This window comes from Natator depressus, chromosome 4, assembly GCF_965152275.1.
Source record: "Natator depressus isolate rNatDep1 chromosome 4, rNatDep2.hap1, whole genome shotgun sequence".
Lineage (NCBI taxonomy): Eukaryota > Metazoa > Chordata > Testudines > Cheloniidae > Natator > Natator depressus.
Genome location: NC_134237.1, coordinates 85,521,090 through 85,533,513, shown reverse-complemented (window position 1 = coordinate 85,533,513; position 12,424 = coordinate 85,521,090). Strand labels below are relative to the sequence as shown.

At 37.5% G+C, this 12,424-nt stretch overlaps 1 protein-coding gene across 3 annotated transcripts in view; it reads left to right on the top strand.

Moving 5' to 3' along the window:
- The window catches only part of TUSC3 (tumor suppressor candidate 3), a 293,191-nt gene extending 280,982 nt beyond the window's left edge, over positions 1-12,209 (top strand). The window contains exon 11 of one of the 3 annotated variants that reach the window (XM_074951349.1): positions 11,641-12,209. In XM_074951349.1, coding sequence (XP_074807450.1) covers positions 11,641-11,652 — 12 coding nt within the window. In that variant the 3' untranslated portion in view covers positions 11,653-12,209. The remainder of the gene's footprint in view (positions 1-11,640) is intronic. The other 2 variants (XM_074951348.1, XM_074951347.1) reach the window with 2 other exon arrangements.
- The last annotated feature ends 215 nt before the right edge of the window (positions 12,210-12,424 follow it).

The window sequence follows — 12,424 nt, the reverse complement described above, 5'->3', positions numbered from 1 at the left end:
TTGTATCTATGTCTATTAACATTGTACGCCCTTTTCATAGGGACCTTGTTTACTCACTTGTCTCTAAAGTGTCTGGAACAATTTTTGTGAGATATAAACAATAATTTGCAAGATGAAATATCACAGTTCTAGATGTTCTTAAGAGCCTTTTTACAATCTCTTTTGAAAGACAGCTACAAATCAAGAGAAATTTTTTCTGCCACTTTATGATATACAGACCATGTGACTGGATGATTTAGGGAATATTTGTACTTTTTCCACAAATGACTTTTACAGTTTAATTTGTTTTTGGTTTTATATATATATATATATATATATATATATACACACCACAGCAAGGTCTTCATGGTTGTGAAACTATGCCTGTCACACTGTTCTAACAATCCATTCTAGCCATAAAATCCTTTCTTATGGTAAAGCACCTAACATGGATGTTTTCAGCCAGAGAGAAATAAAAAATACTTTCTAATAGTTTTGCGATAACAGTAAAACTAATTTTTTGCATTATTGCCTTGTTGGCTGAGGTTATTCTGTGAATCATATTCATAGAGTTTAGTGTGTCCTCTTAAAACTAGTTTAGTCCATTTCAGAAAACTTCTATCCCTGTTTGTGAATTGGAATACACTATTACGAAGCAATGAAAATTGTTTAGACAGATACTTTAGAAGAGAAATTAAAAATAAATTAATGAAAGAATTATTCAGTAGTTCATATGGAGATTTTAAATCCAATAGCATCACTCTTTCAGCAGCCTAACATGAAAATTGGCTATTATATCAGAGGGCTGGCGAATAGCAAATATAATACCTACCTTTTGAAAAGACATAGGAGTAAATCCTTGGAATTACAGACCGGCAAGCCTTATTTCAGTACCAGGAAAACGCGTTGAAACTATATTTAAAAATGGAATTACTAAACAACTAGATTAACATAATGACATGAATAAGCCAGGAAGACTTCTGCAAAAGAAAATAAACAGTTTTTTCAGCATAGCGAAAGTAAGAAGCTCAAGATTTGATATTAGGACTGTTTTTAAAGTATTAATAATTCAGAAAAGAGAATAATGGTAGTAAAGTTTGCAGATGACTGAGAAAATTGTGAGAACTTCATGGGGACCTAACAAAGCTAGGTAAAAGGGCAGCATAATGGCAGATGGAATTCATTGTTGACAAGTGAAAATGCATATTGGAATTCATATAATTAATAGTAAGAATATTCTTGCTTATTTAGTCCACCCTCATTTTCATTGATGCAAATCATGGGGTATCTATCATTTATCATGTTGAAAGTATTTCACAGCCAAGTACACCTCACTTTTAGTAATTTTTTCCTTGGTGTTAAGCCTAATTTTTCATTTGCTCAGTTTCATCCCATTCATGCTTCCTATCCCTTTGAATCAGCACAAAGAATCTGAAACACATCTTCTCCCTCCTTTTTTGTGCTTACTATCATTTCCTTCTGAAAATAGTATAAATATTTTGGTTAACATCTTTCACATTAATCTATTTCCCATTCAATAATACCTGAATAGCCACTGGAGCAGATTCTCTACCTTACAAGATTTCTACTTGTGCTCAGTGGCTCCCAAATATCTAGTTGTCCACTCAGCAGGTTTTCAGGAAGACTCCATATCTCTTCTAGCCAGTGTATTTGGTACAAATCAAAAGCCTGTGCAGATTCCAGACCCACCCTTCCCCAGTGCATTGTCCAAGATGAGAATAAAAACATTAAGAAACAGAAGAAAACTGTATAATCCATCAGACCTTTCTTTCAAAATCCGAGAAGTTTAAATGGACATACACAGCATATGTAAGAAAAGATTTATTTTTCTTCCACAGCTTTAACATAGGAATAGAACAAAGATATCATAGGGGATCAAGTATAATATTGAAATGTGTAAGTTTATCACATCATCATGAGGTATGGCTGCAGCAAGTTATAACCGTAATGGAATCTGTAGACTCATGGACCAAATTTTGCCTTAAGATACACCATTACAACCTCTTTGATTCCTACCAAATCAGTAATGTTCTTTAAAAATTCAAGCAGATTCACAAGGCACGTTCTTTTTTATGAAGCCACAACTAAATTAGACAGTGCTTACTAAATATTCCATTCTAACTACTTAGTTCTTTTTTATTAGCATTCTAATATCTCCCCTCCTGGTGAAGTGAAGTAAGGCTTACAGACTTGTATGTCAGATTCTTCCATGTTATTTTACAGATAACTGGAACAAATTAGTCACCATTCAGTCCTTTGGTGTGATCCTCACATTGGAGAATTAATGAATATTATCTCTAAAGTCTGTTACTCCTTTTGCACCTTGAGATTTCGCTTGCTACTCTGTCAGTGTTTATTCACTTTTTGCCTATCTGCTCCAATGCAATGTCAAACTTTCTAACATTTCTCTCTGCCCCACTGGCGAAACTTGACCGCCAATGGAGTCTTACCTTCTCATTTGTGAATAAAGAGGTGATTGATATCAACTTGTCTCCTCAGTGGTCATACTATCTTGCTTCCCTGTTTGCATGGGTCTTGTTAAATTTTAAGGTTAAATTTTCTTCTCAAGTCATGCATGTAATTCTCATTAGTGGTTGTGTGTGTGTGCACTCACGGAACACTAAGGACAGAACATAAAGATCCTTTTATATTTAAATAACTAATTTCCCTTGTTAGCCACCTTTATTTCATATATATACTGTATTTAGGAAAAAAATTCTGTAGTACTTATTTACTCTCCCCCTTTTTTTTTTTGTTGGTCTGTATTCTTTATCTCCCTCCCCTGGTATTTTAGTAGCCTTATAAATTGTTTTCCTTTTACCGCTAATCCTCCAAATTTATCCACATGATGATAAATATATAAAAAATACCAAATGTGTTATTCACAGTGGTACCAGGTAATTCTTTTTCACAATGTTCTTTCTCAGTGTTCTCAGTGCTCATTTCCTATCTTTTGCTTTTCATCCTTTCTTCTGTTCTGCTTTGTATAGTATCACATAGAATATAGTTTCTTTTTTGTATTGATGTACATGTTATGCAGTAGAGGAAATCCTTACCTAACCTGACTTCTGTTGAATAATCTCCAGTTTGTATTTGAGTAATAAAATATCCCATTACTTCTTTGAGTTCTTCACATTGTGCAGCTGGTGGATACATGGTAAATGGTTGTTACCTTTTGTTTTCTTTGGGCTGGTAAATCTCACTTGTGCCATGAACATGAAGGGCCAGAGGGAGCTATGCCTGTTTGCATCAGCTGAGAATTTGGCCCTAAAAATGAAACCTAGTAGTGATATATTTTAATTATAACATTGGACAGTCTTGAAAAAAAGTAGGGTGGTGCCTGTTTGGGTTTCTTTTTCAGCTCATATTTGCATGCATTTAAAAAGTAATGTTTGAAATGACTTTCATGCTGTGTAAACAGAGCTACAAGCAACATCACAAATCCACCATCCTCCCTCTTCAGAGAAAGTTACAAATACTAAATTACTCGTGTGCTGTTTGTCACTGAACAATAATATAAATCTTTCCTGAAGAAGTGTGCATCAATAAAGGATTTAAGAAATTACATGTCTCCTTGCATTCATCCTCTCTCCTGCCATCACTGACCTCAATGAGGTGAAGATCTATCAAGATGAAATCAAATGAAGATAAATCAAGAGCCAAGGACTGGAGAAAGGAGGTTATTTCCTTTTATAAAAGTACATAAAACAATATGGTAGGAATGCTGCTGCTCGCTGCCCCCTCACTCCTGTATTGCCTCTGCCATTGTTACTTCAGCTGTTGATCCCTTTGGTGAGAAAAAATAAATGCATAGAACGAATGAAAATGGCGGGAGGGCAGAAGCTCTGAGTGTGTGTATGTGTGTGTGTGGTTTTCTTTTCACCACAGAAAAAATAATGTGATACAGCACATTTGCATATTGTTCACCCTCTGTGAGCTCCATTATTTGTGTGATAAATTAATTTCGGACTTTACAGTACAGAGTAATGTACGTAGTGTTTTCTTCTGAAGCTGCTCCAGTCTCTGCCATAATGAATTTTTAAAAATTTTTACTCTTGTTTTCAATACATTTTTACACAATGAAAAATAATGTGGCAATAGGCAAACTGGGACCAAATGCCAATCACAAGATATGCTCATGATTGGGGTTAACATAAAGATTTCTTGCTGGGAAAATATAACAATAATAAAAGAAGAACAAAAGTTTGCTTAAATATGTACTGAACCGCTTCTTCCAGAGTCAGTCATTTTTCCGTAGAGGGGACTTCTCATGCCTTCTCATGCCTTTGCAAGTCCACCGTTCTAGCAGAAGAGTGTTGGGATTTCTCCATTTTGCTGAAATAACAGTTTTTGAATTGCTGGCATTTAACGTTGAAATAATGGGTTACTTTCTTTTGTAGTGATCTTGAACATTTTCCCTCCTGCCCTACCCAGAAAGCATTTATAAGCTGCTCTCTTATGTGAGAACATTGTTTTGTAGCTTGCTTGCAAAAATATTTAAACTGGTATGTTCCCACTGCAAGAGAGTGAAACTATATGAGCTACTGTATTTCAGTCACATGGGGAATTATTCATTTAGTCTGTGCAGAGCAAAATAAGCACAGTAAAGAATATGAGTAATAATAATAAACAGAGTAATAAGATGACAAGTGCATTCTGTGATTTTCTCGTATGCTTTAAGGCAATGCAATTTAAAGAACGTACTTTCAGTTACTGCCGTGGGTCTCTCTCCAGTTTCGATGCAAGTTTTCTTGTTGAAGGTCCATACAGATTTTTTTGATGTTATTTTCTCCCCAAATGTCCTCTTCTGTTTCTGATTAATTCTCTTTCACCAATGCTGCCTCCTTTCCATTCCTGACTGTCCCTCTTATAGAAGACTTCTCCTTTGCAATGAAATTCCAAATTTACTTCTACTTACCAGTCAGCTTTCAGTTACATGCACAATATAGCACAAAATAAACCGTTTTCCAGTTTACCCTGTGGATGGGCTTCCTGCAGTACTTTGCTTTGCAGTGCTATTTGTTGTCCATAAGTAGTCAAATAACATGTTGTTCATGAATGTGGACCTACAGTAACTCCTATAAATTCCACTTTTACCCTGTTTAAGCTCTATTACCAGTACATATGCATCTGCCTCTCCACCAAAACATTATGATTCCCTCTTTTCTCCACGTGGGCTGGAGATGAGCAAATAGGTTTGCTTACAATACAGACAAAACCACCCTTCACCCCAAAGTCACATTGAACCTTAATTGAACATATTTTTGGTTCAAAGTTTGGCTTCTCTATTTTTAAATGCTTTTGTGCATCTTTGCACTTCCTGTATCAAGCTGGAAGCCGAATGGATAACCGCTGTTTTCACAGTATTTTTGGTCAAACCCAAAAGCAGGAAGTCCCAAGATTCTTGTGAAGGAGTCTTTTTTCTCTTGTGAGACCTCCTGCCCAATTTTTCAGTCTCAAGAGGTTTTGATAAGATTCAGATAACCGTTGGGTGCTTTCCCGAAATGAGCTACCAATTTTTTTTTGAGACTATTGTCTACTTGCTCGTTCTCCATGCAGACAAATTCTTCACAGTTCCCTTTTTCTTAAACACTACCAGTCCTTGGTTTGTTGATATCAAACCAATATCCCTACTTGGTTTCATCAATACAGTCCCTCAGAATGCTCTTGGGTCCAACAATTTTAAATCCTTTAAAACCACCTCTCAAGCCATGTATTTAGATATCTAGCCTATTTTACCCCACTTTATGAAGAAAGCAAAAAATTAAGCCTCTTCATACTGTTTTTCCTTCTCAATTCTTCAATGTGGCTGTTTGTTCAGAACTATTAGCCTAATTCTGTCAATATTTCTGATCTACATTCACCAATTAATTAAAGAAAAAGTCTATGAAGGCATAGACTCAGCCAAAAGACCTCCCTCTGCTCTCTGATCATTCGTGTTCTTCATAGTCTTTGTCCTCATGAGCAGATGCTAGAGGCTTTTATGTGTGTATTTGAGCAGTGGTTCTCAACCAGGGATATGTGAACCCCTAGGGTAATGGTGGTCTTACAGGGGATACATCAACTCATCTAGATATTTGCCTAGATTTACAACAAGCTACATAAAAAGCACTAGCGAAGTCAATACAAACTAAAATTTCATACAGAAAATGACTTGTTTATACCACCCTATATACTATACACTGAAATGTAAGTACAATATTTATATTTCAGTTGATTTATTTTATAATTATATGGTAAAAATGATAAAGTCGGCAATTTTTCAGTAATAGTGTTGTGTGACACTTATATTTTTATGTCTGATTTTTCTATAACTGCCTGCAGATGTAGTCACCCCATCTAAAAAAAGATATATTGGCATTGGAAAAGGTTCAGAAAAGGGCAACAAAAATGATTAGGGGCATGGAATGGCCATAATAAGACTGGGACTTTTCAGCTTGGAAAAGAGACGACTAAGGGGGGATATGATACAGGTCTATAAAATCATGATTGGTGTGAAGAAAATAAATAAGGAAGTGTTATTTACTCCTCATAACAGAAGAACTAGGGGCCGCCAAATGAAATTAATAGGCAGCAGGTTTAAAACAAACAAAAGGAAGTATTTTTTCACACAGCGCCCAGTCAACCTGTGGAACTCCTTGCCAGAGGATGTTGTGAAGGCCAGAACTATAACAGGGTTAAAAAAAGAACTAGATAAATTCATGGAGGATACGTCCATCAATGGCTATGAGCCAAGATGGGAACGGATGGTAGCCCTAGCCTCTGTTTGCCAGAAGCTTGGAATGGGCGACGGGATGGATCACTTGATGATTACCTGTTCTGTTCATTCCCTCTGGGGTACCTGGCATTGGCCACTGTCAGAAGACAGGATAGTGGGCTGGATGGACCTTTGGTCTGACCCAGTATGGCTGTTCTTATGTAAGCAAGTAGTTTTTAAGTGAGGTGCAAATTGGGGTATGCAAGACAAATCAGACTCCTGAATGGGGTACAGTAGTCTGGAAAGTTTGAGAGCCATTGTATGAGCAGAAATACATGCAAGACAGAAAGTAAATTAATGAATAATGGCTACATTGAGATGAGTCTAGCTCTGCAACTTAGGGGAGGAAAGGTGTAAGTAGAGGCACCGAGAGAAAAGCAGCCTTCATGTGGCTGCTATCAATCTACTGTATATATGAGTGTGCATGTGGTGGGTCCTTTGCCCTCCAATATGCCAACAAGCATGGCAGAGGAAGTAATCTTTATCAGGTATAGGGGCTCATTATCATTAAGTTCCCCTCCCCTTGGGAGCAATTTAATGCCAGGTCTGGTCTTCGAACAATTATGTATTTGCAGGGGGCTTAGAGTAAAAGTTAGGCCTTAATAAGCAGAGTGATTAAATTAGTGACTCAGCAAGGGCTGAGAAACTGCAAATCTCCTTTATATTTGTCTTCAAGAAGAGCAATGAAGAATAGGAGTTTGGATGATGAAGGGGTAAGTTTGGGGGGCTGTGAAATGAAACCCACAGTCAGAAGCAGAGTACAGTAACTCCTCAATTAAAAGTGGAGTTTTTACCCACAAAAGCTTATGCTCAAATAAATCTGTTAGTCTTTAAGGTGCCACCAGACTCCTTGTTGTTTTTGTGGATACAGACTAACACGGCTACCTCCGCACTTAAAGTTTTCCTGGTTAATGTTGTTTTGTTGTTATATTGCTGATCGATTAGGGAACATACTCGTTTAAAGTTGTGCAATGCTCCCTTCTAAGGTCATTTGGCAGCCGCCTGCTTTGTCCACTGCTTGCAGGAAGAACAGCCCATTGCAGCTCGCTGGTGGGGGCTTGGAACCAGGGTGGACCGGCAGCCTCCATATCAGCTCTCCGCTCCCCTAAGTTCCCTGTGCAGCAGCCGCCCAGCAGGCTATCAATTGCCGGCAGTTCAGCTGAGCCTCCCCCCACTGCCATGTGCTGCTCCTGCCCTCTGCCTTGGAGCTGCTCCCCAAGCCTCCTGCTTCCTGTGCGGGGGGGGGGGCGAGGGAGGGGCGTGGGCTAATGTCAGGGTGTCCCCCTCCCCTTGCTCCTGCACCCCACTTACCCCGTCTCCATAGAGCAGGGGGACACATGACAGGGCTCAGGATGGAGGGAGCTTCTTGGCAGCAGCTGTGGTCTCAGCTTCCTGATTAACTTAACAAGGCAGTGTACTTAAGAGTGGGTCAGCGTACTTAAAGGGGAAATGTGCAACACACACACACACACAGAGGATGTCTCTGTCTGCCATGCTGTCTCCCCTCCCTCCATTCGTGCTGCCTTGTAGAGTGTGAGGCTACATTAACAACAAGTTAACCCTTGAGGGCTCAGCCGAGTGCTAGTTCATCATTTAGCAGTAAGGCATTCCCTGGGAAATATCCCACCCTCTGACTTCACCACCTCAACCAAGCTTCACAATCATCATTGCTGTGTACAGTATAAAATTGTTTGTTTAAAACTTATACTGTGTGTGTATATATATATATTGGGGTAAAATGTGACTTTAAGCGAAAGGATGTTAAGCGAATCCAATTTCCCCATAAGAATTCATGTAAATAGGGGGTGTTAATGGGGAAATTGGATTCGCTTAACATCGTTTCGCTTAAAGTCACATTTTACCCCAATATATATATTTAACCTCATTTACTTAAAGTCCCATTTTTCAGGAACATAACTACAACGTTAAGTGAGGAGTTACTGTATATACATGTATGTGACTCCATGTTCCCAACCAGGGTTGCACAAGTACACATGCTGGAGTTCCGTCATAGTCCCCATGAAGGTATTCCAGTGTTGGTGCTCTGATTGATCAACTGATAGATACCATCCGCTGTCAGCAGGCTCTTCAGCTGCCTATCCCTCACCATCATCACTGGAAATCAACTATATTCCACTTCTTTGAAAACAGTTGCCATTTTTTATCATCACTGTCACCCGTGCATTTTTCTGAGAGTAAATAAAGTTGACAACAAGATGACAGATTAATTAGAACATTAAGTTTACACTTGTCTGAAATTGTTTCATCTCCCATGTTTAAGTCAGTACTTGCCCTTCTCCCATTCCCCATTTATTTGGGAGGCTCTGTTACCTATTAGCAGGCCGGGCACATACATTTTTAAATAAAGAGAGATAATTATAAAAGAGATTATAAAATTATCTTATATAAAATTATAAAAAAGAGATCATTATAAACTTACAAACATTTGGAAGGGGCAGACATACCAACAGAAACGATTTTAAACTCTCCTAATTAATACAGTTCAAGTTGATAGTGCCACTTTAAACTACTAAAACCACATAAACAAAGAGACAGTAGCTCCTTAATAAAACAATTGTGATAATCAATTAAGCAAACGTTTACTCAGTGTCTCCATAGAATAACACTTCTGACAACAGTTTAGTTTTTCCCAAGAAAAGAAACAGAAGAACTAATTTGTAAGCTCTGTGACTTGGTGATAAGCATTGATTAATGTGTTGTTCAATTCAGCTAATTATTTTTAAAAGGAGGTACAGTCCATTGCCCTGCGATGTTCAGGTCACAAAGCATTACTATGACACTTGGCTCTAATTAGCCCCTGCATGAGCAGTCTCAGCTGCAGAAGGTGAGGAGGTTTAACAATCCTAGCACTGGTTTCTTTAGGATAGGGTTGAGGCACATTGAAAGCCTGATCCAAAATGTACTGATCCAAAGCCCATTGATATGTATGGGGTTTCAATCAAGCCCTTATATAATAACTGGCTCTGCCTCTTCCTTTACTTTACCTGTTTGGGGCATAAATAAAGGTCTTCAGGCTCAAAAACAGCTAATCCATTAACCTTCACTTGGAAGTCTTTAACTGTCCCTTCAAATTCAGAGTCTTCATGAGATTTCTGATTTCTTTTCCTTTTTATCGCTTGATTTTAGATGTTTTCTACAACTGCAAAAATTATGAGAAATATTTGTTTAAGTCTCTGGACGTCCGTCAGTACTGTCTCTTAATTTATGTTTTTATATGGTGGTTACTATTGTAAAATAATGTTTTATGGTCAGTGTGTTATCATTAGTAGCCATTATATTCAAGTGCTATTAAAATAAGTAAACCTAGGAGAAAAGATAAAGAAACTAAGAAGGGAAGGATAACCCCATCAGCACTGAGCAACAGACAAGAGGAACTAATCTGCGGCATGTCATTATAAATATAAAAAAGTCATACCAGAGACCACACCTCAGATTTGTAATAGGTATATTATGAAATAAAATCAAACACGAACTGTTGGATGATTGCTTGGAGAATACCAGTTCATGCAACCAAAATAAAGACAAATGGTGAAATACCATGTAGCTGAAAAATTCCTTGAGTACACTCAGAAAATATGAGCATTATGGTAATTAGAAATGTCCTTTGACATTGCATGAGCTCATTTCAGTACATGAATCCTATATGCTCTCCATATAGACCCTCGCTACATTTCCACACAGTTGTTTCAATAGCTCAACACAAGCTGAAGGAAGTTAAGTAGGATTATTTTGGGGGAGTCAAATAATCACCTGTTAGTAAGGCAGGCAATGTTATGTCACATGTTTTTTGTAAGACAGTATTTAACAGAAGGAATATTTGTTCAGACAGACAAAGGGTTAAAAGTAAGGGTATAATCTGTTTATGACGGACTAGATGCTTTTATGTTCAGGGGTTTTAGTCAATAGTTATTACTAGCTTGACTTTTTGCACAATTAAATGGATTTACTTGGAATTTATGAACTGGTAAATCTATTTCTAAATAATATTTACTGAGATTCATGTTCAAGCTTGTGTCATTCTGCAAAATAGGCTACATACCTCAAATCTGGCTAACTCTCAGGAATACTCAATACCCAAACTGCCATTTTTCGGCCACCTTCCAACTTCTCAGCTTGTCCATCATCATTTTATTTGCTCTACAGGAAGAAGCAGCATAGTTAGATGACTGCTTGAGAGACAACTCAGCCTCATCGGGGCTCCTAAGCCACCCAGAAGTGGAATTCATTGGAGATACGTTCCCTTCATGTGAAGCTCCTAATTTTTGTGGGAGCAAAGCTCCATTCTTTCAGTGTTGATAAGTTCTGGATAGCAGGTGTCTTCCTCTGTCAGCACTGAAAGAATGGAGCTTCGCTCCCACAAAAATTAGGATAATTTCCCGTCTTGCTACTGTAACCTTGTCCTATCTCACCTCACCCACTTGTTGTCACCTAAAAGAAAAGGAGGACTTGTGGCACCTTAGAGACTAACAAATTTATCTGAGCATAAGCTTTCGTGAGCTGTTAGTCTCTAAGGTGCCACAAGTCCTCCTTTTCTTTTTGTGAATACAGACTAACACGGCTGCTACTCTGAAACTTGTTCTCACCTGTTTCCCATCTAGTCTGTCCAAACTGTCACTGCTAAATTCATCTTTTCCCTCCCATGGCTCTAACCATATCCCCTTTAAAAGTATTCATTGTCTTCCAGTTTCTTATCATATCATATTCATGCTTCTCACCCTATGTAATTTTGAGGCCTTCCTATCTCTGCCCCCATTAATGAATTTAAGTTTTAAAGTCCTTGTTGATTCTTCTAAAATAATTTTGTGATACCACGTTTCCTATGCATTTTTCAGCATTTAATCATATTTTCCTTTTCTTTTCAGCTTCTTAATTAAATGAATTCAAGTGGGATACGCATAAGGCTAATGTTTACTACGAAGATAAGCTATTACTGATATTATCGCCTCAGCTATATTACATTTATTCAAGATTCCTGTGTTGGTTCATCTGTGGGGGTTTTTGTTGTTGTTGTTTTTTGATAAGTTACAGTATTGTAGAGAAAGGAATTGGTGTTTTTATACCTTCCATAAAGAATGCTTCATTTAATTTATAGAAACTTATATAGTAAATGTTAAATATCTTAATGGAAGACGTAGCAAACTGTTATGCATACAGTATATTTAGTGGTACAGAATTTAAAGAACGTTAATTATATTGTGTCTTGTGGTTGTATTGCCACCTTTGTTGACAGTTTATTAAAAAGCCAAAAGGAGATGGCTGGGGTCTTTTTTGGTAAAGTGTTATAAAGTTGTCCTGAGATGCACTTTAGAACCTTCCCACCCCACAGAAAAACAACAACCCTGCTGTTGGAGAAACCAGTAGTTAAAACCAACAGTTAAAACTGTTATTTGATCACATAGAGTGTATTATCATTTATTAATACCACTTTTACAATAAAGAAAATAAATGTTGAACAAGTTTCTAAATTGTGTAGGCTTTTTTTTCCCCTTGTGCACTGAAATTTCTAAGAGACATGTTTCCTGGAATTGGTTTACTCAAGAACAGCGAGGATTTTGACCAAAAGGTTAAGAGTGATGGTACACCTATTCAGTTCAGATTGAAGGATCAAACCATTGGAATATTACCAGTAAATCTCAGTACTCACTA